This window comes from Dermochelys coriacea, chromosome 11, assembly GCF_009764565.3.
Source record: "Dermochelys coriacea isolate rDerCor1 chromosome 11, rDerCor1.pri.v4, whole genome shotgun sequence".
Lineage (NCBI taxonomy): Eukaryota > Metazoa > Chordata > Testudines > Dermochelyidae > Dermochelys > Dermochelys coriacea.
In genome coordinates this window covers 69490257-69515574 of record NC_050078.2, presented here as the reverse complement: position 1 = coordinate 69515574, position 25318 = coordinate 69490257, and the positions used below count along the sequence as shown (strand labels likewise).

At 45.7% G+C, this 25318-nt stretch overlaps 1 protein-coding gene across 1 annotated transcript in view; it reads left to right on the top strand.

Moving 5' to 3' along the window:
* ABCA12 (ATP binding cassette subfamily A member 12) overlaps window positions 1–25318 on the top strand; it is a 129294-nt gene that overhangs the window by 67746 nt on the left and 36230 nt on the right. The window contains exons 22-34 of the mRNA XM_038421754.2: window positions 358–687; window positions 2116–2185; window positions 2282–2416; window positions 3824–3979; window positions 8139–8325; window positions 10624–10842; window positions 11495–11691; window positions 12716–12876; window positions 17261–17497; window positions 19439–19568; window positions 22110–22362; window positions 23899–23985; window positions 25044–25137. Coding sequence (XP_038277682.2) covers window positions 358–687; window positions 2116–2185; window positions 2282–2416; window positions 3824–3979; window positions 8139–8325; window positions 10624–10842; window positions 11495–11691; window positions 12716–12876; window positions 17261–17497; window positions 19439–19568; window positions 22110–22362; window positions 23899–23985; window positions 25044–25137 — 2256 coding nt within the window. The remainder of the gene's footprint in view (window positions 1–357; window positions 688–2115; window positions 2186–2281; window positions 2417–3823; window positions 3980–8138; window positions 8326–10623; window positions 10843–11494; window positions 11692–12715; window positions 12877–17260; window positions 17498–19438; window positions 19569–22109; window positions 22363–23898; window positions 23986–25043; window positions 25138–25318) is intronic.

Here is a 25318-nt window from a genome sequence, read left to right as displayed (position 1 = left end):
AACCACTCAATAGTCTTTTAAAATATACTCAAAATGTTTTAGAAAAGCAATGAATACTATAGGCTTATACGAGAGGCTAATGTTAGTATTTGCGTTGGATTTTGGGGGCCATGTATACCTTCTGGCACATGTCACTCTTGTACTGGACTGTTCTGCAAACACAGGATAGTCCGAAGATGCAAATTTGCTAGGCTACACTGGTTTATAAGTAGAGCATATGCCAAAATCAGAGAGGGCATGCTCTAATTTCATGCACTATCCAGAGTGTGAGAAGAGAGAGAAGTATTCAGTGACAAGTATATAATCAGAAATATCTCTTAATAAACAGCTGTCCCTTTTCTGCCTTCTTTTCCCTAGTACATGAAGATGATGGGTGTCAACTCCAGCAGCCATTTCATTGCCTGGTTCATTGAAAGTGCTACCTTCCTTCTAATCACAGTCGTGTTTCTCATCATTATACTGAAAGTTGGCAACATCCTGCCCAAAATCAATGTGGTGATTCTGTTCCTGTACCTCATGGACTACAGCCTCTCCATCATAGCCATGTGTTACCTCATCAGTGTCTTCTTCAACAACACCAACATCGCCGCCTTGGTTGGCAGCCTTATTTACAGCCTCACCTTTTCTCCCTTCATTGTGCTGCTGGTAATTGAGAATCATTTGAGCTTTTCAGTGAAGAGTCTGCTGGTAAGTTTTTTTTTCTCATTAAAATAAAGGGGCGGGAGTGTTTGGCAGCAGACATTTGCTTCTGGTGCTCCCAAGGGTCACAAATGAATGTGAGCTGAGTGGCTTCATTCTAGACTCTGTTTATTGTCATCACCAAGCCATCGCACAATGTGACGCAAGGTAGAATTCTCCAGGTTCTGATCAAGAGCTACCCACAGCTAGAATAGCAAGGCTGTTATGGATAGAAATGAGGGGTTCTGGAAGAGCTTTAAGGGAAAGTTGCTGACTTCATTACACCTGGCGCTGGCAATTCTTTAATTACACAAACCTCAAATTCCCCTTTACATAGCAATGAAAACAGAACTCAAGAATTATAATGTAATGCTTGCTCCAAAAGAGAAAAAAACAGGATGATCACATATCAGTTCCTTTCTGAACTGAGATATGGAATAAAAGGACTTAGCAGGAGGGGCAAAACATTTCACTGACTAACCCATCTCTGTCCTGCAATGGAAACCTAAGATCCTGCACTCCGTTGGGATCCCACAATGTAAAGCAGTTACACACAAATCTTCAAATGCATTTAGGCTCCTAATGTCCACTGATTTCAATCCAAATTGGGAGCCTAAATACCTCTGAGGATCTGGGCCTTAGTGTCATTTTGGCATACGGGAGTACCTTTCTCATTGCCTGGACTGTATAAAGTCAAGGCATTAGTCTCATAAGTAAAAACCTCTGACTGGAGACAAAATTTTCTCTGGAATCATAGATGTTTAGGTTCCAAAAGCCAAATTCATTGCTTGCATAAGCAAACATAAGTCCACAGAATTCAGTGGATTAATTTGGCCCTGTGCTTCAAGTAATTCTGATTGACTGATTAAGTTGCAAAGTTGCAATTTTTCAAAATTTGGTATCGGCCAAAATCCTCTATTTGTGAATACTGCTTGCGTAAGATATCGAAAAAAGAAAAGGAGTACTTGTGGCACCTTAGAGACTAACAAATTTATTAGAGCATAAGCTTTCGTGAGCTACAGCTCACTTCATCGGATGCATTTGGTGGAAAATACCCAATGCATCCGATGAAGTGAGCTGTAGCTCACGAAAGCTTATGCTCAAATAAATGTGTTAGTCTCTAAGGTGCCACAAGTACTACTTTTCTTTTTGCGAATACAGACTAACACGGCTGCTACTCTGAAACCTGTAAGATATCGAACTATCTGATTTTTGTGTACAAATGCATGTTTTTGCACAAAGAAGCAACTGCGTATGCAAAATTATAGGGGCACTTTTAGAGACCACCATTGCAAATTGTACCAATAACATGTTTGATCCAGTGCTCATGGAAGTCAGGGGAAAGATTTGCAGCCACATCTCTGGCCACTGGATCAGACCCAATGAAGGGTTTTTTGTGAATTCTTCAGTAATTTTGTTTTCCAATTTGTCCCACAGAGCCTATTGTCCCCAACTGCATTCAGTTATGCAAGTCAGTACATTGCTCGTTATGAGGAACAGGGCATAGGTAAGTAGGGGACATATGAAACTAAGTTTTGCTCCTTCATGACTGTGATACTTCATCAACATATTTCACAATATATTCTCTATATCTTTACTTCAGGCCTGCAATGGGACAATATGTATAGCTCACCCATGTCTGGCGACAATACTTCTTTTGGCTGGATGTGCTGGCTAATTCTGATAGACTCTTTCATCTATTTCATTCTGGGTTGGTACATTAGGAATGTTTTCCCAGGTAAGAATGCCAAGTATTACAGGTGACTGCCACAGGGTCTCCCTTGAACATTATAAATCAGCCCTGGCAGATTGCAGAATTCATGGGAGTGGGTAGACCTGTACTCGGCAGCGCCCTCCATTTGTAGATCAAGGAGGGGTGATTTGCTTTTTAATTCTATGTGACACACAGTAATATCTGAGGGGGAGTCCCTGGGTTCCAGTTGTGACTGGGTATCTGAGAGGAGTAATGAAACTGTGACAGGGTGACGCAGCAGCCTAGAAAGGGTTAGGGGGTCCCTGCCGGTCACATGGCTAGGTGGGCTATATAGGAAGCTGGGCTGGGAAAGGCTCCGTATTCTTTTCCCCTGGCTGATGGAAGCCAGGGAAAAGCCTTTGGGGATGTAGCCAGCATTTGTCAGCATAGGAGCCGACAAATCCCTCCTTCCCCAAATCCCTGCCCCGGCCCCACCTCTTCCCCGCCTCTTCCCCTGAGCGCACCATGTTCCCGCTCCTCCCCTCCCTCCCCACCCTCAGAGCAGCCAAACAGCTGTTTGGCAGCGGCCAGGGGAAGTGCTAGGAGGTAGGTCAAGGAGCGGGGACGTGGCATGCTCAAGGGAGGAGGAGGGGGGGAGGGGAAAAATGAATGGGTGCTCTGCACCCACTGGCAGCCAAGTTCCCCTCCCCCCCTCCTCCTCCCTTGAGCATGCCACGTCCCCACTCCTTGACCTACCTCCCAGCGCTTCCCCCGGCCGCTGCCAAACAGCTGTTTGGCTGCTCTGAGGGTGGGGAGGGAGGGGAGGAGCGGGAACATGGTGCGCTCAGGGGAGGAGGCGGGGAAGAGGTGGGGCCGGGGCAGGGATTTGGGGAAGGAGTCGGAATGGGGCAGGGAGGGGGCAGAGTTGGGGCAGGGACTTTGGGGAAGGGGTTGGAATGGGGGTGGGGGTGGGGGCAGAGGGGGATCAAGCAACCACCAGTGGGAGCAGAAGTCGGCACTTATGTTTGTCAGTGTTTTATTTTGTGTCCTACTTCTCCTTTCATTTCACACAATAACTCATGCCCTGAGGCAAGGGGCTTTAAAGGACTTGGGTGTGGTGTTTGTTTCCCTTCTCTGGCTGGTGAAATGGTCTATCAGTGTACAGACACCTACAGTGGGCCTGGGCAGAAAAGTAAAGTGCTCCTTCCATCTGACTATGAAATTACTCAGGATAATATATTACACAATACTTCCTACTATGCAAGCAGAGAAAAATCCTATACAGGAGTTACCACTCGTACACGTGGGCATCAAGGCGAGGATAAATTCCTTCAGACTTTATCTGTGCTATTCATCAGTGCGCAGTCGCAGCTAGTACTTTCTGTAAGATGCCAACGAGCAAATATTTTAATTTGTTTCTTTCCTTCTTTTTCCCTTTGTTTATGGTTGCAGGAAAATATGGCATGGCTGCCCCATGGTATTTCCCATTGCTTCCATCCTACTGGGCCGAAAGCTACGGTGACAGACCATTATGGAATGAGAAAAGATGCAGTCTCCTCTTCACCAAACTCTTTCTAAGAAACAAGGCTGCATTCGCCAGTAAGATGTGTACGTGCGTACTCAAATTGTTAATGACGGTAATCCAGGCAAGAGCTATATGAAGCGAAGTTTACAACGGTGGCGCCATGTCATGTGTAGTGGACACACTTAACAAGTCCATTCCTGTACTAGAGAGATTGCTGGTTGCAGTGGTAGCCCAGTTGTTAAATGTAAGGGATATCTCTGAAACCTTTCCTTATCTAAAACCAGAATGATCTGGTTCAGTACACCCGCTCTGCCATGTCTATGTGCAAACTTGACACTGGCACATGCAATCTTAGAGGCGTGCAGTTACCTATGCAAATGGAGGTTTGCCTTTGACTAAAGGGATGTGTGTACTTAAAAGCTTGCTAGGTTTACCTAAGATACATAAATATGGTTTGCTTGAAGAAAAGGAGTACTTGTGGCACCTTAGAGACTAACAAATTTATTTGAGCGTAAGCTTTCGTGAGCTACAGCTACAGCTCACGAAAGCTTACGCTCAAATAAATTTGTTAGTCTCTAAAGTGCCACAAGTACTCCTTTTCTTTTTGCGAATACAGACTAACACGGCTGCTACTCTGAAACCTGTCATGGTTTGCTTGGTATTTTTACCATGCCCTATGCTTGTTTTAGGGAATACCTTCATTTCTGCAAAGCTGTGCTAATATTATTTAGTTAACTACAGGCCTAATAAAAAAAACCTTACATTGACTTCAGTGAGTGATGGATCCAATCCCACAACTGCTATCAAGCCATAGTCTTTACTGCCTTGAGAAATCATATGAAAACCAGTAGGACTCTTCTCACTATGCTTTGTAGCAAGTGTTTTCAGGATCAGGACCTAAGGCGTTATCTCAGACAAGTGACAAGGGATTAAGGGTGGCAGGACATAATTCCATGTCTGTTTCTTTTTAATGAGTTTGTAACATAAATTTCTTTAGTTTGTCTTCTTCAGAAGCATCTGAGCACAGAGCCAGGATTTGCTGAGTTTTAGTCCTCGCTCTTACTCCCTCTGGGGCCTAGGGCAAGTCACTTCACCTCTTTGTGAGGCTGTGTCTACACTGGAAACCTTACAACAGCACAGCTCTATCGCTGCAGCTGCGCCACTGTATGGTTTCCCATGTAGCCGCTCTATGCCAATGGGAGAGAGCTTCATTAATTTAATATGTAATTGAATTAAATCACCCCCAATGGGCGGCAGTAGCTATATCGGTGGGAAAGCGTCTCCCACCGACACAGCTCTGTGCACACCGGTGCTCCTGTCGGTGAAAATTACGTTGCCTAGGGGTGTTTTTTTCACACCCCTGACCGACAAAAGTTTTACCAATGAAAGTGCTAGTTTAGAGAGAGTCTCAGTTTCCTTGTTTGTAAAATGTGGTTAACGCTGTAACCCTTCCTTACCTTCCTGATAGGGGTGTTGAACAAACTGATTGATTAGTGAAGATGGGTTAAATGCTTCGTTCTTATATAATGCTTCTCGTGTTCATAAAGTGCTTATTATTTCAAATAATGGCTTTTTATAATATGAACAGGAATAGCAGCAGCTAACATAATGAGAGTACAATGCAGACAGTTAAATTAGCATCATTATTACTACTAATGATAATAATTAATTTTTACAAAAAAGTGCCTAGAGGCCCCAACCACGATTTCTCCCCCACCTCCAGCAAAGCCTAATGAGAGACAGTCCTTGTCCTAAGGAGCTCACCCTTCAAACTGACAAGACAGACAAAGGGGGTGGAGAGGGGGGAGAGAAGCAGAGACACAGCAAGTGGAAGTGTCTTGAGCAAAGTCATGCACAGGTCAGTCATTAAACCATGAATAGAGCCCTGGCAGGGGCAGTGAGTTATATGGGCCTATGGTGCCCGGGCTCCAGCAATATTCAGGGCCCAGGGGCCCAGCTCCACCAATGTTTGGGGCCAGGTCTCTCTCGCAGCCCCACCTGCTGCCCCCACGCATCTCCTCCAAGTGTCTCCTGGACCCCACTTGCTGCCCCGGGCGCCTCCCCGGACCATCCCTGTCTCAAGCTGGTGATTGCCCCGTGCAGCTCCACCCTGTGCTCTGCTCTGCTGGCTCCTGGCATCAACTGCCGCCGCAGGGTCCTAGTGACCCCCTGCTAGTGCCAGGGCAGGCTGACCCGACCCTGTCCTTCCACCTCGGACCCTTCCCTTTTCCATTGGGATCCTCCACCAGCACAGGGGTCGTCCCCCCCCGCCCGCAGTCACTGCTCCTGCCCAACGCTGGGCAAGGGGCAGCCCCACCCCTCACCCCCAGTGAGGCTACAGTAAGGGGCAGCAGCCGGGGAGGAGGCACACATGTGATGGCAGCCCCCCCACCTGGCACCCACCACAGGGAAGGCAAGGAGGCTTCCTGGACCTGAGAGGGCCCTAGGAGCACGTGCAGTGACAATGGTGAGAGGTGAGTGTGCTGCTCGGGGAAGGGGAGAGGGGGTCCTTCCCCTGGAGCTCGCTTGGGGGAGTCCTCCTCTCTGACTCCAGCCCTGGGGCAGCCTGCCTGCACCCCAAACTCCTCTTCCCCTGCCTTGCCCCACCCCAGAGCCCGCACCCCCAACCAGAGCCCTCATCCTGCCACACCCTAACCCTCTGCCCCAGCCCTGAGCCCCTCCCACACCCCAACCCCCTCATCCCCAGGCCCAGCCAGAGCCCTCACCCTTGCACGCTGCACCCCAACCCTCTGCCTGAATCCCTCCCACATCCCAAACCCCTCATCACCAGCACCACCCAGAGCCCTCTCATTTTTACATAATTAAAAAATATATATATAGGCTTACAAGGCAGGGGTGTGTGTGTGTGTGTGTGTGGGCGGGGTACTTAGATCTATTCTGGGCACCACCAAAAATTATACAAATGTGCCGCCCCAGGTGTCTTGACTCCCAGTTAAGTACCCTGCCACTTGACACACCCTCCCTCCTCAAACAATTGTGTATTTATTGAGCATTATTTGTGTTAGGTGGCATGGGCATGGGGCCACTTATAAACTGATTAATTTTTACTGGTATGTGTTGTTATAAGCTGTAGAGAGACAAGGTGGGGTAGGTAAGATCTTTAATTGGAACACCTTCTGGTGGTGAGAGAGACAAGCTTTCGAGCTTCATAGAGCTCTTCTTCGGGTCTGGGAAATGTACTCCGAGTGTCACAGCTAAACACAAGATGGAACAGATTATTTAACATAAGTAGTTAACACACATTTCCAGGGGCCACTCAAGGTGAAACGGCGCATTGACAACCCTCCAGTCATAGGGAGGAAAGGGAAGGGTGTGATGCAGCTTGTGGGGAGGTGGGGAGATTGTGTGGATTGTAGATTGCTGTAATAAGCCATAAATCCACTAGGGTCTCTGTTCAGCCCATGATTTTTAGTGTCTAGCAGAGTAATGAATGTAAGCTCCCAGGCTCGTCCTTTGAAGGTGCTGGGCAGGTTTCCTTTGAGGACGAGGACTGAGAGGTCCAATATGGAGTGATCGTTTTGTGAGAAATGTTCAGCCCAGGTGACAGGGTGTTTTTGTCTTTTATCGTTTTCCTGTGAGAGTTCCTTGGAGAGTGCAGTGATTGTCTGGTTTCACCCACATAGTTGGTAGTGGAGCATTTATTGCACTGGATGAGGTACATCATATGTGGTGATAGGCATGTGTAGGACCCATGGACCTTGAAAGGTGTGTTGCAGGAGGGTATTGATCATCATAGCAGTGGAGCTATGTCTGCAGGTTTCGCATCTGTTGTTCTGGCAGGGTCTGGTGCTGCTTTGAGTTGCTGTGTCCTGGTCTCTGGGAAGCTTGCTTCTGATGATGAGTCTGGAGAGGTTGAAGGTTGTTTGAAGGCCAGAAGAGGGGCTTCAGGAAAGATGTCTTTTAAGATGTGGTCCCCATCGAGTAGGGGTTGTAATTGTTCAATGATACCCCCTGTATGGGTTCCAGTGTGGGGTGATAGGACCAACACAGCTACAGCACCACATACAATAATGGAAGTTTTAAGCTGTAGGAAGTTAGAGGGAGAAATATTGGAAAGTTAAAAAATGATGCAAATGCCAGGAAATGTTCCCAAGTTTTCAGCTGACAAGAATATACTTCTCTTTATTGTTCTTTATAAAAAGCCCTATACCTTTTCTCAATAAAAAGATCCATAGCCTCATATATAAAGTCATAAGTTATCTCTTCTGACTCTTTTTTTAGATGTCAAAAGTGCCCTTCCTCCTAACCTCGAGCCTGAACCCCCCAACCTCACCGTGGGAGTCTCTCTTCATGGAATAACAAAGACCTATGGCTCCAAAGCTGCCGTTGAGAACCTCAGCCTGAACTTCTATGAAGAAAACATCACCTCCTTGCTGGGGCACAATGGAGCTGGAAAAACAACGACAATGTATGTCTCTTTTGAAGTGTGGTTATTAGATGCTGCATCAAATGGGTCTATGTTGCTAGTGGGGATGAATGAAAGAGCAAATGGGAGTTCTCACTGTTATAAGGTCTGGATTAAATGTCTTCTTTGATTTGGTCTTTTTGTAATTATCTTACATGATGTACCTTGCCCTTTGTCCATCCCCTCTGTTATAGATATGGGTGTCCTTTTACTTTGGAGTCTGACCGTACTGGTTTAGAGCATTTTAACAGGGGAAAGTGATCTCTCCTGATATTGAGGAAACAGAATTAAAAGCCATAATAGTCACTGGGTGCTTCCTAATCTAATGGAATTCCTATAATATTATATAGCACAGCGGTGGCTGCAAGTTCAATGGCACTTTGGTGCTCATGGCAACTTGCTCCCAAAAGCAGCGGTTGATTGGCTCATATCCCAGGCTGCAGCAGTATGGGAAAAAGCTTAATGGCTGTGTATTTAAATGAAAAGCAAATGAGTCTGCTGGGCTGGGAAGAGCAATGGGTTAATCTATTTTGGCCTTTCAGTTCTGCCAGGTTTGCATGTTTTCATTATTAGGATTTTTAAAATAATGAATCTTAAAACAGACCCGTAGGACTGGATTTCCCCTGCATCCAAGCTGTGCTCAGCACTAGGGTGGGATCATGTGCCCCCCAGGAGCTGTTTACACCTCCGGCGCTGTGAGCTGGTCTGTGCAGAATCCAGGCATGCGTAAAAGCAGCAGGGGTTAGAGCAGCCTAAGGAACCCTACATCACAACAAGAGCCATGTAGCACAATGGAACTCCACCCCACAATTGACATCCATCTAGCTCCCCAAACATGCCCCCTGTGCTGCACTAGGCTGGAGTCTGACTGTTCCAGGAGCAGCTCCATCAGTCACACTGGTGCCTTCGGTAGAGAGTATGAAACCCAGAGTTCTCCATTGTAAGCCCACCTCTCTGGAGTCCTATGCTGCAGACTTAACCCAAGGCCCTCCTTCCTCCCTTCCACAGCAGCCCACCATTAGAGTGATAGGCGCAGCATAACAAACCGTGCAACAACTGAAAGGCCCAGGAATGACGAACATGTAGGCATTACTCGGACAGTACATTAAGCTGATAAGTAAAGATATCCCTAGGAGGACTGAACCCACAAAGGCAGACACACCTTATGACTCTGGATTACAAATTCATTCTGTATCCGCCAAGGAGATCACAGAGAGAGATGGTGTGAGAATAATCATAGTGACTTCCTGGAACTTGACAGCTGGGGCAAATTCTGACGGTGGTGAGCGGGGGCCACAGATTCCTTTCTTTTCCTTTTTTAAATGCAATTAAGGGAGGGTTTGGAGTCCCAAGGGAATGAAGAGCTCTTGCTCAAGGCTTAGCAGCAGCTGGGAAGACCAAGGGGCAGCTTGAGAAATAGCTCCTCCTTTTAACCCTACAGGAAGTCTCTGAATTGTATAAGTAGTCATTCTGGGGAGAAAGTACTTGCCTCAGTTCCATTGGGTATTGCTGGGTAGGTAATTATTTGCCTGAACTAACGTACTGGATGGAGACCTGAACTACATGAGGTGCTCACTGTAGGTATATTGTCTGGAAGTCTACGATTTGCTCTTTTTCTTGCTAAGAATGGCAGTGAACTCTCACTTTCAAAGCCAATGTGGTTACCAGCAATTTGGAGGTCACTAGATAGTGCAGCTAAAACTCTCTAAAATTTAGAGTAATCTTCACAATATGGTTTTTCAGTAACTAAACATCAGCTCGGGGTTCATATTTATCTAAGTGTGGGGTAAGCCCAGTGGCCTGATGGCAGAGCAATGTGCTTCCACAAAGAGGATCTGAGTTCAGAACCTGAGCTTTGGCCCCTTGACTCTGGGTCATCAGACCCTGAGTGTGTTGCTGGTATAGAATAACCCTTTTATGGGCTCCCCAGAAATCTCGGTGACAAAGACACAGAGTTGACAGGCTCCGAAGGGAGCTGTCTTGTCCTCATTGGCTGAAAGGAGAGTTGCCATGACGTAGAGTCTTTGTGAATGGCAATGGAGGAGGGATAAAAAGGTGAAGTGTGGATACCTATTTCTCTTTACCTGGCTGCACAGGTCAGGTCAGTCCAGTCTTTCCTCATGCTGTAGGCCCCCAGAGGTGTCTGGGACTTCCCTTTGGCAGCTGGAATGTGGCTGCCTTGCACCAAATCAAGGAGAGTTATATTAGGAGTCCTGCTAGGGGAATTCTGCTAGGCGCTCAGCGAGCCCCTGGGGAACAGAATCTCTGCATTTGTTTACACCATTTTCTTTTTTCTCCCAGATCTATTTTGACAGGGCTGTTTCCTGCATCATCAGGCACGATATTTGTTTATGGCAAAGATATCAGGACCGATCAGGACCTCATCAGGAAGAACATGGGTGTCTGTATGCAGCACAACGTGCTATTTAGTTACCTCACTGCCAAGGAACATTTGCTGCTCTATGGCTACATCAAAGTCCCGCACTGGAGTGAGCAGGAGCTGGATGAGGCAGTGAAAAGGTCTGATAATGGGGATGTCACACTCCCTCAGCATGTGTCATCTACAGTGTTCTCGCATGTTAATGCAGAGTGTGGCTGTAAGAGTCACCACAAGCGGTTGGACTCAATGCAGGAATCACTGGGTAAAATTCTACAGCCGGTGTTAAGCAGGAGGTCAGGCTAGGTTATTATAGTATCCCTTTTGGCCTAAAATCTTTGGAGCTAGGAAAACATGGTCCCTGTCCCAAGGAACTTACAATCAACTGTAGATATTCTTCTTGATGAGATTCCCCAGTATGGTTCCAGGTACTTTGCACCACTCCAGAGACAGAGCTCCAACGAGCCAGCTAAAATGGGATTAGAGCTGCTTTGTGTCACGAAACAGTGCAAAGACCAGGAACCTACCAGTGAATCTGGCACTTTGTGTTCTCTAGCCGCAGGATCCTGCCCTTAACCTTGACATTTCAGATGGAATTTTTGAAGCATCCTAAAAAAAAAAGCCCTGTGTCTGAGCTACATGTTGAACTATCATGCTGCATTATGACAATTCTGCATAGCAGTCCATGCCTGAGCAGTTTTTCATTTGCATTAATGTTGCTGGATGCATTCAGATTCCCTTCCTTTTGCTAAATAACTGAACTGCAGCCTTTGGGGGCTTTTTTGTGTTTTGAAGGACTCTGAAGGATACTGGCTTGTACAACCATCGTCACAAACTAACTGGCTCCCTGTCGGGAGGGATGAAAAGAAAGCTGTCTATATCGATAGCTCTCCTTGGTGGATCAAGGGTCGTGATCTTGGATGAACCAACCACTGGTGTGGACCCATGCTCTCGGAGGAGTATTTGGGAGATTATATCGAAAAATAAAAAAGGTACTGCAAAGATACTCGGGGTAGCATTTTTTAAATGCACCCAACTGATTTAAGCTCCTAAGTGGCTACATCACTTTTGAAAATGGGACTTAGGGTCCTTTGTTGCTTTTGAAAACATTACCCAAGATTCTTACACATGAAAATCCAGCAGTAGTAGCCACAGTTAGAAATGGGGGCACTGGCAAATAAAAGTTGCCCTTGATGCTAATGGCGGGATTAGGGTTGGTTGGAAAATGGTTGGATGTTCAAGAATGGGTACGGGCAGGCTTGGCCAAGCAATTGTGTCCCTCATCCAGGCTTTGATCCAAAGCTCATTTAAGTGAATTAGAGTCTTCAGTGGGTTTTGGACCAAGTCCCCAGTCCTTGAAAAATATTTCCAGAAGAATTATAATACATTCATCAATGAGGGAGCAGTTTTCTCGAAGTCTTAATTAATTTAACAACTTCATGAATGGGGCCTGACTGACAATCCACATGATTCATGCCCGATCTTGTACTAGCACCCAAGTAACTGGTCTGAGGGCTGAATGGTTCAACCAGGACAGAATCCTTCTCCCTGGCCTATAAAGTAGCAGCAGGACTTCTCCCGGGGCATTTCTCCAGCCACAGGGATGGATGAAGCTCCACAGCCCAAGCACCTCTGGATCTATAGCTGGTGGAAGATCCTTTGGTACCACCTTTTTCTGCCTCTCCAAAAACCTCCATGGACTATGAGATATGGAGACCACAAAGAGCTGGGCTTTATGGGGAATAGGGTCTTTTCAGACCCTTGATGGGCTCCTGTTATCTTCCGCTAAATTCACTTTGAAAAATTAACTCTGCCATAGTGCTTGGGGGAGCTTTCAGTTTCTTCCTAATTTTGCCTCTTAATCAACTCCACTATTCATTCTAGACATGTACATATGATATTCGATGCACTATCTGTAGCCCTCATTTGACTGTGTCTTTTGCCTGTACCACATATTTCAAAATCTCCATTTAGTCTATCGTGTGTCTTTGCTTTGTTTTCATGTGCATTTTCCAGGCCGAACAATTATTCTCTCTACCCATCACTTGGATGAAGCGGAAGTTTTGAGTGATCGAATTGCGTTCCTGGAACATGGAGGACTCAAATGCTGTGGGTCTCCATTCTACCTCAAAGAAACGTTCGGTAATGGATACCACCTGACTCTCACTAAGAAGAAGGTTTGTTACTGTGTTAGGAACTGAAGAGGTTTAGGCTGAAATTTTCGGAAATAACTAGTGGTTTTGGTTGCCCAATTTGAAATACCTTCAAGGGGCCTGAGTTCCATTGTAAACAGGATCGAGAAGAGAGAGGCAAATAACGGCATCCCATAAAAATCAAGCACACTGTAGAAAGGTTGGTAGAAGGTCTTATCTACATGGTGGAAATTGACCAGAATAGCTATTCCAGAATAATTCTCATGTATGGACCCTTTATTCCAGATTAAAAATGATATTAGTCCAGAATAAAGTCACTTTTATTTCAGAAGAGTTCCCACTTGGGGAATTATTCTGGAATAGCTCTAGTGGCCAGTCTGAGTTTCCCCAGACATGCCATAAGTGGTGGAGTGAATCAAAATGAAACCTTGAGTCCTGATTCAGCACTTAACCACACTGGGAAAAGATAAAGGGTTTATGGGTAGGGTGACCAGATGTCCTGTTTTTGCATCCGATGAAGTGAGCTGTAGCTCCCGAAAGCTTATGCTCAAATAAATTTGTTAGTCTCTAAGGTGCCACAAGTACTCCTTTTCTTTTTGCAAATACAGACTAACATGGCTGCTACTCTGAAACCTGTTTTTAAAGGGACAGTCCCGTTTTTTGGGACTCCTTCTTATATAGGCGCCTATTACCCCCCCGCCCCCATTCCGTTTTTCCACAGTTGCTCTCTGGTCATCCTATTTATGGATGCCTTCCAGTCACATGGCTGCTCAGGTGGGGTACAAAAGGAACAGGAAGCTGAGTCAAAGGGGAATTTAGGGGAAAGGTGAATCTTCTCTCCTCCTTGCTGTCTAAAGCAGGGAAAGCCTCTGGGAATCTTGGCCCAGTATTTCTCAGCTTTCTTAGCTTGCACTCATGCTTATCCATAAAGTAAACTTGAAGGAGATGAAGCAGATGAAGGTCCCACATTCAAAATCAATAGGAGTTGTGGGCCTGATCCTTCTCGATACCTTTGAAAATCTCAGCCTAGGCCAATGGGGCTTAAGCACTTGCTTAAAGTTAGGTACGTGCTTGAAGTGCTTTTCTGAAAGGGAGCCTTTATGCACAAGGTTTTACTCTGGTGTGCTAGGGGACAAGAAACAAAATAGTGGGATGTAACCAGAAAATAGAGAAATTCCCCAGGGGGTGGGGGATTTCCGTGGCCATGGCATCTCCACTTCTGATTACCAAGTAGCTGCTCTTATTACTCCTGAGGGCATTCTGTGCCAAAAATTAAAAATTCTGCACACAATATTTTAAAATTTTGCAAATTTTATTTGTCAAATAAATGTGGAGACTCCAGCATGGCATTGGGTATTACAGGCCACTGGATGCACAGAGGTGGGAGATCACTGTGCAATGCCCCCGGGACATGAACTCAGCGGTAAGGCTGTACCCAACCCTGACACAGCGCAAGGACTGGGGTTACCCCAGAAATATCCCAGGGCCCTGCCCCTCTGTGCCAGGTGCACCAGGCAAGCTCAGCAAGGCAGGATCCAAGTGTGGAGGGGCTTAGTGTGGGGGGATCCAGGTGGGGGTTGAGACGGTTCTGTGTGGGGCAATCTGGGTATGGGTGGCTCAGTGGGGGATCCAGGTGCAGGGGGGATCTGCATGCACAGGGACTTGGTGGGGGTTCTGGATGCAATGGTAATGGGACTCTGCAGGGGTGTCTAGGTGAAGGTGGTTGGGGCTCAGTGGAGGGGGGTCTGGGTGCGGGTGGGATAGAGCTCAGCAGGGGGGGTATGGTGTGGGGGGCTCAATGGGGGATCCAGGTGCAGCTGGTTCAGGCTCGGTAGGGTGGGGATCTGTGTGCAGGTGGCTTGTCTGGGTGGTCCAGGTGCAGGGGGAGTGGGCTTTATTGGGGGGGGTTTGAGTGTGGGGGTGAGGCTTGGCAGGCGGGTCTGGGTATGAGGGGGTCTGGATGCATAGGGGTTCGGCGAATGTGGGAGCAGCTCCCTGTACAGGAATCTCTCCCCCTGCAGTGGAGGAGTGATGGGTGCAAGAAGCGGGGGAGGGAAGGAGGGAGTTTGCAGAGCTTCCTTCAGCTGGGGGAGAAATCTGGTGGTAGATCTGACCCAGCCCCACATGCTGTGCAAGGGAAGAGGAAGTCCCATCCTCCCCAGTCCTGCCGGGACTAGCAGCTGAGCCCGCAGGGTAGGAGCCACCAGCCAGGTCTTCGTCAGTCCCTCCTCCAGCCCCACAGTGATTTACCTCTCTGCTGGCTGCCCTAGGCCCCCAAAACATACTGCTGGGGAGGGTTGCATGACTGCTCTTGTGGCTTTGCTTTGCTTCCCTGTCAGAAAGTCATTTTTCTGTGGGGAAGCAAAGAAATCTGTACGGGACATAAATTTTGCACATGTGCAGTGGCACAGAATTCCCCCAGGAGTAAAGTCTTATAGAGCTTCTGTGTTCCTTCTGACAATGAAACCTTCAGTCTCCATCCTCCTCACTCCACACTCTGCCCCGTGTTGAGGTCTATGATGGTTTATCAGAGTAAGCCATACCATCCACAGAGAGAGCTGGCTGCCATCCTACTGCTATTTATAAATGATACTGGACCAGCTAAACCCCCCATGGCCCAGGGGCTGAATGCTGGGCCAGCTCAGGGAGGAAGAGACTAACAAGGGGCAGCAGCCTTGAGTTTGCCTTAGAGCAGAGAGTTCTCTAACTAAGCCATTGACCCACCCTCTTTGCCCCCCTGAAAGCTGAAACACAGATGTCCTCCATTCTAAAAGAGGAATAGGATATCATGGGAGGTTAAAGGCAAAGCTGCCTGTCGAATGTAAATTCAGCAGTTGGGAGAGTCCATGGGAAATGTCTTACCTGGAGCTGAGTGTTATGCCACTTCACAGAGGAAGAAATCTGCTTTTGATATTATGGTATCATCAGAAGCCCTGCCAGGTAGGGTACTTTGCAAACACTTAGTGAGAGCCACTCCATGCCCCACAGAGCTCACAGTCTAAATAAATAAGAGAGACAAAGTGAGTAATATTAGCTCCATTTTACAGGTGGGTAAATGAGACACAGAAGGCCTAAGGCTCAGCTCCTCAGAGGGATATAGGTGCAGAACTCCAATTTAAATCAATGGAATTAAGTGCCTACCTACTTTTGAAGATCTGGGTCTAAGGGTATGTCTACACTACAGCTGGGAGCAAGCCACCCAGCCTGGGTACACAGACTAGCATGAGCATGCTGAAAATAGCTGTGTGAACATTGCAGCTTTGGCAGAGACCCAAGGGGCCAGGTGAGTTAGAGCTCAGGTGGCTAGCCTGAGTCTCTGCTGGAGCTGCTTCGTACACACAAAAACAACAAGGAGTCCTTGTGGCACCTTAGAGACTAACAAATTTATTTCAGGGGAGGGATAGCTCAGTGGTTTGAGCATTGGCCTGCTAGGGTTGTGAGTTCAATCCTTGAGGGGGCCATTTAGGGATATGGGGCAAAAAAAATTGTGGCTTGGTCCTGCTTTGAGCAGGGAGTTGGACTAGATGACCTCCTGAGGTCCCTTCCAACCCTGATATTCTAAGATAAGCTTTTGTGGGCTAGAACCCACTTCATCAGATGCATGGAGTGAAAAAATGTTGGCAGGTATAAATATATAGCACATGAAAAGATGGGAGTTGCCTTACCAGTTGGCGCTCAGTGCTAATGAGGCCAATTCAATTAGGATGGATGTGGCCCATTCCCAACAGTTGACAAGAAGGGAATGGGCCACATCCACCATGATTGAATTGGCCTCATTAGATCTACAAAAAGTAATTTTCCCTCTGTTGATATTCACCCCTTCTTGTCAACTGTTGAGAATGGACCACATCCACCCTAATTGAATTGGCCTCGTTAGCACTGACCCCCCATTTGGTAAGGCAACTCCCATCTTTTCATGTGCTGTATATTTATACCTGCCTACGTTTTTTCAATCCATGCATCTGATGAAGTGGGTTCTAGCTCATAAAAGCTTATGCCCAGATAAATTAGTTAGTCTCTAAGGTGCCACAAGGACTCCTCATTGTTTTTGCTGTTACAGACTAACATGACTACCCCTCTGAAACCTATCATACACACAGCTATTTTCAGCATGCTCGTGCTTGTCTGTCTACCCAGGCTGGGCGGCTCACTCTCAGCTGAAGTGGAGACATACTCTAAGTGACTTACCCAAGGTCACCCAAGTCTATGGCAGAGCTAGGCCTTGAACCCAGATCTCCTGCGACCCAGTCCAATGCTTCAGTTGTAAGACCATTTCATCTGTCTTTGATAAAATTGGAATCTCGTGTCTTGAAGATGGTTCACATAACACTTGCAGACAAAGTCATGGGTTCGGAGGCTGGCACCACTGACTGATATTTGATCATCAAGAAATATCTTCTTTTCCTAGTGTCCAAACCAGAACCTGGCAGAGGAGTACGACACCTCAACAGTGACCTCCCTGATCCAGTCACACCTCCCAGAAGCTTATCTCAAGGAAGATGTTGGTGGAGAGCTTGTGTATGTGCTTCCACCATTCAACTCCAGAGTCTCTGGAGCGTATCAATCTCTCCTGAGGGCTCTAGATACTGGCTTGAGTGATCTCCACATTGGCTGCTATGGCATTTCAGACAGCACCGTGGAAGAGGTATGAGTTTAAAATCTTTTAGTTTTAATTAAATGATATGGAGAGTCAGTGATTAACTTTCACAAAGGTCTATAATTCTGCTTTGGGGTCAACCAGTGACACGACTGGGTAGGAATGGTGTGTTGTTGGTTTTTGGCAGGTTAGAAAGGTCCCCCTTTCCCCCCACCGGGTTTTGTGTTTTGTTGTAGTTCTATTTTTTTTAAAGTCCAACAATGAGAATGTTCTGGCTCACCAAAAATTCCCACCTTGCTCAGTGTTTTTCAGTATCTTCCCAGGAAAAAGAGATGATGGGGGTGGGGGAACGGGAGTGGTGCTGTGCTACTTAACTTCTTTTGTCAATCCCAATGAATCAGGGTGTTTCGGCTGAAACAATCGGAGTGAGAGAGTTCATAATATTTACGTTTTGTATGTTGTCCATTATGCTTCAGGGTGAACACCATATAGGCCACTCAGAATAACTGTCTCCGTCTGTCTGTCTGCAGAATCACAGAAACAGTGCTGCATCATTTCCCATTCAGAAGCTTTAGTTCACTAACATAAATGTTTTCAGATGAAAGAGTAAATTCTTCAGAAACTGATGGGGGCTGCTGGAGAGGCATTGGTCCAGGTGCCCAGTCTGACCTGTTGGACTCTAATCCCCAGAAAGTGTGTTTTCTCTATCTTAGCCAAATTCACTGTGAGGCTAGTGTTGAGAATCTGCTGATATTTCTTGTGAAGAAGATTTATTTCCCACGACTGAATCATTAACTCCCAGCAAACACAGGCATTCAGCTAAACATAAAGAAATTTTAAAAATTAAGGGTTAGGTTATCACAGCCCTTTCCTAGCAGTGCAGTAAGGGTGCAAAAGACCACCATCACCCCCTTGAACAGATCTCCTGGACTTGTCTTCACTGCAAAGTTAACTTGACTTAACATGGGTGTTGCCCATCCCCACAAAACCCCCTAACTTGAGTGCTTTTAACTTGGCTGGACCAAGAGGCTGTGTCTTCAGTAGGCAAAAAAGTGTGTTCTTAAGTTAATTAACTTGAGGTAAAATCCTAGCAAGGACAAAGCAATTTGTGGTTTTCACATGGGTTAGCAGGTCAAGTTAAAAACTAGGTTTCCCAGTAATCCTTAATGCGACTTGCTGACTTGTGTGAAAGTCACAAATTGCCTAGTCTTCACTACGATTTCACCTCAAGTCAAGAACACACCATTTTTGCCTAGTAAAGACTGAAGCGGATATAGGGTAAAACCTGAGTGAATGCAACTTTTCAGTTGACAACACAACCATTCTGCCATGCAGATACAGCCTATTGCCACTCGAGTGCTGCTAGTCTTCCAATGCCTTTCCACAATTCCCCCGATCTGCCCAGACAAGTTCTTCTGTAATTGACTGGGAAAAAGTGTAACAGCAGCACTAAGAATCATGGGATGTGTCCCCAGAAGTCGGAGTGCCACACATAAGTCAGTGCAGCACAAGTGCAGACACAGCAACTCGAGTGTTATTTCACAGCATGGCCTCTCACTCGAGCTAGGCTACTCAAGAGAAGTCACTTGAGTGTAGATAACTCGGGATAACTCCGCAGTGAAGGAAGGCCCTCTCAGTGGGGTGAGCAAAGGCTTCTTGCTCAGTACTCCCCACTGCAAGTGAACAGGCAGAGAGGGAACCCGGATGGGTGGAGACTCACTCACTAGCCAAAGTAGCTGATGGGGTGCACAGTGGAGAGGAAGCCACTCCATCAAAAGGGGCAAATTTACACCTCACCCAGAGCAAGGAGGACAGCAGGGAGGGGACTTTAATTCAGAGGGGTGTCTCTGAATCTCACAATGTCTCATGAAGGCCAGGGGCACAACTGGATGATAAGAAGACAAGCTGAATGGTTGTTCTGTTTTGTTGTTATGCTAGGGAATGATTGTAACTTGGAATATTCTTCTCTTTTGTTTTCTTGTCCTGTAGGTATTTCTTAACCTGACTAAAGACCTGGAGAAAGACAAACAGCATGATCCTGGATTGTCCCAACAGGCCAGTGGACTAATGGACAGCAAGGAGATGTCTCTGAGCACGGATAGCGTCACTGGAAGAGATGGTACTCATTTAACGCGATTTTATTCCCAATTTATACCAACTGTAATTAACGGCAGCTAGGCTGAGCAGTGAACACACTGTCTCCTTTCTTTGGTTAAATACAGACCAAACTTCAGCCAACCAATCATCATCTGTCCAATACAAGTACAGTACATAATAGTTTTATAATAATATTGGTTTCTAATTGTCTGAATCACAAAAGAAGTTCTCAATGTATTTTTTTACCCACCTTCTGATAAATAAGTCCCTCCTTAGAACACAGGATTGGGGCTCAAGACAACCAGGTTCTGTTCCTGGTTTGGTCCTTGGGCTGCTGGGTGACTGTGGGTAAGTTACATCACCACCCTATGTCATATGTAAATGGGAACAATGAAACTGACCTCCTTTGAAAAATGCTTTGAGCTCCATTGATGAAAAGTGCTAGATGAGAGCTGGGTATTATTATTATTATTTAATCCAGTCAAATACAGCTCTTGGTAAAGGTGCAAATGTGCCTCTGAGTATAATCACTATAACAGATGCAGATGATTATTTATAAAAATTAGACCAGCCTCAAAGAAACTACCTGGAAAGACCTTTAATTTTTTGTAGCACGAACGCAGCTAGGGGAGAGTGAGCTGGTTTCAGTTTCTTTCTGTCATAACCATGCTGGCAGATTAGAAACCTATCTTTTTGCTTGTAAATGGACCCTGTAAGATAGAGAAGTAATTGAGGAGATACAGGCTAGGTATTAGAAAAAACTTTTTTTTTTTGGATTTATAATTTTTTATTAATTTTTCCAAATACAACAAATATACCAAAATACCAGCTTCATCCTAATACACAAAGTAAGTAAAGAGGGTAGATTAAAGGGAGGGGAAGCAACATATCTATCTTCAGGGTCTACATTCATCATAGACCTCTAAAAAGTCAGCCCAAATTATTTTGGCCATGCCAGAAGCTGGGAATGGGTAACAGGAGATAGATCACTTGATGAGTACCTGTTCTGTTCATTGCCTCTGGGGCACCTGGCATCGGCCACTGTCAGAAGACAGGATACTGAGCTAGATGAACCATTGGTCTGACCCAGTATGGCCGTTCTTATATTCTTATGCCCCTTCTGCGGAATGCCAGTTGTTAGGAAAAGCTTTCTAACTATAAGGATAGTTATACGCTGGAATAGGTTACGTAAGGGGGCTGTGGAATTCTGGAGGTTTTTAAGAAGAGATTAGACAAATACCTGGTTTAGGTATACTTAGGGTATGTCTACACAATGGAAACTTCAAAGCGCTGCCGCAGGAACGCTCCCGTGGCTGCGCTTTGAAGTGCAAGTGTGGTCATGCGCAGGCGCTGGGAGAGAGCTCTCCCAGCGCTCCTCGTAATCCACCTCCATGAGGGGATTACACTCCCAGCCTGTCTACACTAGCGCTTTAAAGCGCTCAGACTTGCTGCGCTCAGGGGGGTGTTTTTTCACACTCCTGAGCCAGCAAGTTAGAGCACTATAAAATGTAAGTGTAGACAAGCCCTTAATCTTACCGCAGTGCAAAGGGCTGAACTAGATGATTAGGATTAAGTATAAACTCTATTCCAGCCCTGCATTTCTATGATTTTATGTCCCTTCCAGAGGAGAGCACTGAACATTATTTGCTTGGTCCTGTATTATATACGTGGTAATATTTCATTCGTGACAAAGAAAACTCTGCTGGACCAAATAGAGAAGAATATCTGGTACAAGAATTTGTCTCCATTTTTTATGTATTCTGTGCAATTATCCATTAGTGTACATGGCAGTTCCTATGTCTTTTTCCTTTTCTTCATTTGCAATTTTCAGATAAGTTTTATTATTGATTTGTATGTCTAAGAAGCTATTTATTAAATGATGAAAACATCAAACTTGCAAATATGAACAGCTGTAAGTTTCCTATGCCAGTTACAGTTATACATGTAAGCTATTTGTGTTTTGCCGCTGGGGTAAGGAATGAGGAAGGATGATTCAGTGGTTAGTGCACTCCCCTGTGAATTGGGAGACCTGAGTTCAGTTCTGTGCTGTGGCATTGCCTTCCTCTGTGACCTTGGGCAAGTTACATCGGCCCAAATCCTCATTTGAACAGAAGTTAGGTGCATAAATACTTTTGAGGACCTTGGCCTTAGTCACACTGTGCCCCAATTTTCTGACTGTAAAATGGGGCTAATAGCACTTCCCTACCTCACAAGAGCGCTGTGAGGATAAATACATTAAAGATAGTGTGGTGAGCAGATAGCACAGAAAGAGAGGGGGCAGCAGATAAGTATTTAAAACAGGTAAAAGGCTCACTCCCTCTTGCACACAGGCAGGAGTCTGTGAGAGAGAGGTGTGATGTAGTGACCCGATCTAGGAATGCCTGAGTTCTAATCCCAGCTCTGGCCTTGGGTAAATCATTTAGCCTCCCAGCTCCAATTCTCTCCATCTGTAATGGGAACAGTAATATTTACGTACCTCACAGAGGTGTTGGGGGGTTGATTCATAACTGTGAAGTGTTTTGACAATGACGAGTGCTAAGTGGGTTCTCTTTATTATGCACAGACCAAGCCCTGGTCAGATCAAAAAAGGTGACCGGTTTGCCACTGCTGCTCAAGAAGACAACAGCCATTTTCATTAAGAGGTTCCACCACACCAGACGGAACTTGAAAGGCTTTTTGACTCAGGGCATCCTACCTGTGATCTTTGTGACAGTAGCCATGGGCCTCAACACATTGAGAACTGAGGTGGCTGAATTCCCAGAACTCCACCTTTCTCCCTCCCTGTATGGTTCCTCAGGGCAAGCAGATTTCTTTGGGTAAATCTCTCTTTTTTTTATTATTATTAAACCAGTTTTACTGATTGTTTATAAAATGGCTGATTGTGCTGTCAGGAGAGTGACTAAGCAAATCCAGTGGAAAAGTGTTACACAGAAAACCATAGGTTTCAGAGTAGCAGCCGTGTTAGTCTGTATTCGCAAAAAGAAAAGGAGTACTGGTGGCACCTTAGAGACTAACAAATTTATTAGAGCATAAGCTTTCGTGAGCTACAGCTCACTTCATCGGATGCGTCCGATGAAGTGAGCTGTAGCTCACGAAAGCTTATGCTCTAATAAATTTGTTAGTCTCTAAGGTGCCACCAGTACTCCTTTTCTTTTTACAGAAAACCATGTAATAATGAAACCATATTCCTAGCCGGTCTGCCTGGGAGAACAGTTTTGCTAAACCCAGCCATCTTGCCCAAAGGGATATATTTCCCTTCCTTTTTGTAATAAGAAGAGGGGGTGTACCTATTCCTAACCCTTGGGCCTTCAGCTCCAGGCTACAAGATTATAGGTCTGGGACTGAATTCTAGCTCCCAACTCATGTTGTGGGCCCATCTGCCTCTCTCTTCCCATCTTCATAAAAAAGCAGAGGCTCCATTATCTGGGCTTCACTTAACCAAACCTTTCAGTTACCCAAAGGTTAGTCATGTCTCCTCTCCCACCCCACCCCTGAGGTTTGATTTCAGTATGTAAGCCCTTCCCTATTGAAGCCTGGTGGTCTTCCTAAGCATAAAGACTTAATTATGCTTAAAACTAGCCCTCGACTTCTCCAAAACCTCAATTACCCAAATTAATGTAATATGCAGCATTCTAATTCAATAATGAAGTTTCCTGGCTGTCTCCAGTAGACCTGGTCCTTAAGTTAGGAATATCAAATTCAGCTCAAGCCTTCTCCCTGCTGCTTTGTTGCTCTTAGAGTTCTTACTTTAGCACTACTCATGTCCTCTTCTTCTAGCCAACTGCTATTTGGGTGGGGTGGGGAGGCAGAGCTACCTGCCTCAGTGAGTCAGCAGAACTCACGTCCTCCATTCCCAGCATGACCTATTCCTGCTAACAGAGTGGGTGGTTTAAGGCAAACACTGTCAAATGGATGGATTTGGAAGGAGGCTCTTTTTTGAGTGGACTAGAGTTTTTTGGCTTCACAGAAGACGGGGGGAATTGATGGAGGTGAGAATGTTGACATGTACCTGTTCTAACTACTGTTCTAATTACCTGAAATCACAGTAGATGGCTCTCATTTGGAACGAAATTCAGAACTGCCATAATCGTATACGCCATAGCGAGCCCCCTCAGGCCTGAATTCAGCAAAACGCTGAAGCATGTATGTAACTTTAAGCATATGAGCAGTCCTGTGGAAGCCAGTGGAACTACTCTTATCCTTAAAGTTACACATGTGCTTAAGTACTTTGCAGCACCAGGGCCTAAAGTAATTTATTTCCAATCCTTATTTCATGCAGTGGATGGGTTTTTACTACTGGGTCCATACTGAAAGTATCTTGAACACTTCTCTTATTCTTTGTTAAATCTTAGGAACTTTAATGAGACCACAGATGCTTTAGTTGCTTCGATGCTTTCTTTCCCTGGAACAGATAACACATGCTTGAATGAAAGCAATTCGTAAGTAGTTCTTTGTCTCCTTCTTTTTAAATTCCTAATCTGCAAAAAGGAAATGACATAAAATTAATAGCTGTCGGGTATTAATAACATCCTTTGATCAGCTGCAAAGTTTTCATACCCTGGAGTCACATAAAAAAGGCTTCGTCTCTTGCCAGAGTTCCCAAAGATACACTCACCTTTTGAAGCAATCTGATTTTAAAATTCCTTAAATTTACAAAGAAAATCAAACTGTGCTAAACTCGGAGGACTAGATTGTGCAGCCCACACGCACTATGGTGAGCGCTTACATGAGTAGTCCACTGACTTCACTGAATTTACTCACATGAGTAAGTTCTCATCAGAGGTGGTAAGGGTTACCCTGTAGTAAATATAGACCAGAATGAACATCTTGGGTACTACTCAACATGAGGGAGCCTATCACAGTCTAGCCCCGGAGCCGGGTAAACATCCAAGCTTGAAAGTTCTCGTATCTTTTGGCTGAGTGGGCAGAGGGTGAGGTTACCTGGGATTTTACTGCTAAATCTTCAGAGGATCGGTGCAGTAACTGCTGAGAATTCCTGAGTGACTTCGTACATTGTGTGCCGTGCAGAGAAATATTTGGGCTGCCTAGACACAATTTGTCAGCCATCAGAGGACTATCCAATTAATGCAACACCCCTGAGAGTGGGTTTATGTTTCTTTTGTAAGATAATTTTGTCCTCTTCATGTTAGCTTCTTAGGCTGCTTTCTATGGGATTTGAAGCAGCCTCACCAGGCTCTTTCTTAGAAGTCTCACAGCGCAATCACTAGAAACAGATCTAGCAAGAACCACGAAGGAACAAGGCCAACTCATCAGCACAGCTGAGCAACCTGAGCCCCCAGTGAAGTCAGCAGGAGCTGAAGGATGCTCAGCTCTTCCTGAGAAGCACCCTGGCCCAATGAAAAAATCAGTCTCTGCAATGTGCTACATGTGCTCTGTCATCTTCATTCCATTCACTAGAACTCTGCCATCATGCAATTACATGTCACTGGCTTGCCGGTATACAGAAAACCTCAGGGTAATGTGTGCTCATTTTCAGGGTGTGTTTGAACGACAGCATGCTTGGCCAGTGGGTATTCCATGGAAACCAGAGTACTAGATATTCTGCATGCAACTGCACAGCCAGCAGCCAGGTAAAGTTAAACCTTAATGGGGAGAGTAAATTTAAAACACTTAAGAGGTACCTAGTATGCTGGAGAAACTATCTTGTGGGATGGCTCACAGGCCTGGCATTGTGACTGGGGACTCATTACCGCCAGGTCACTGCTTCAGATTCATCCTAGCTTGTGTTACAGTAAGTAGCTCCTAGAGGCC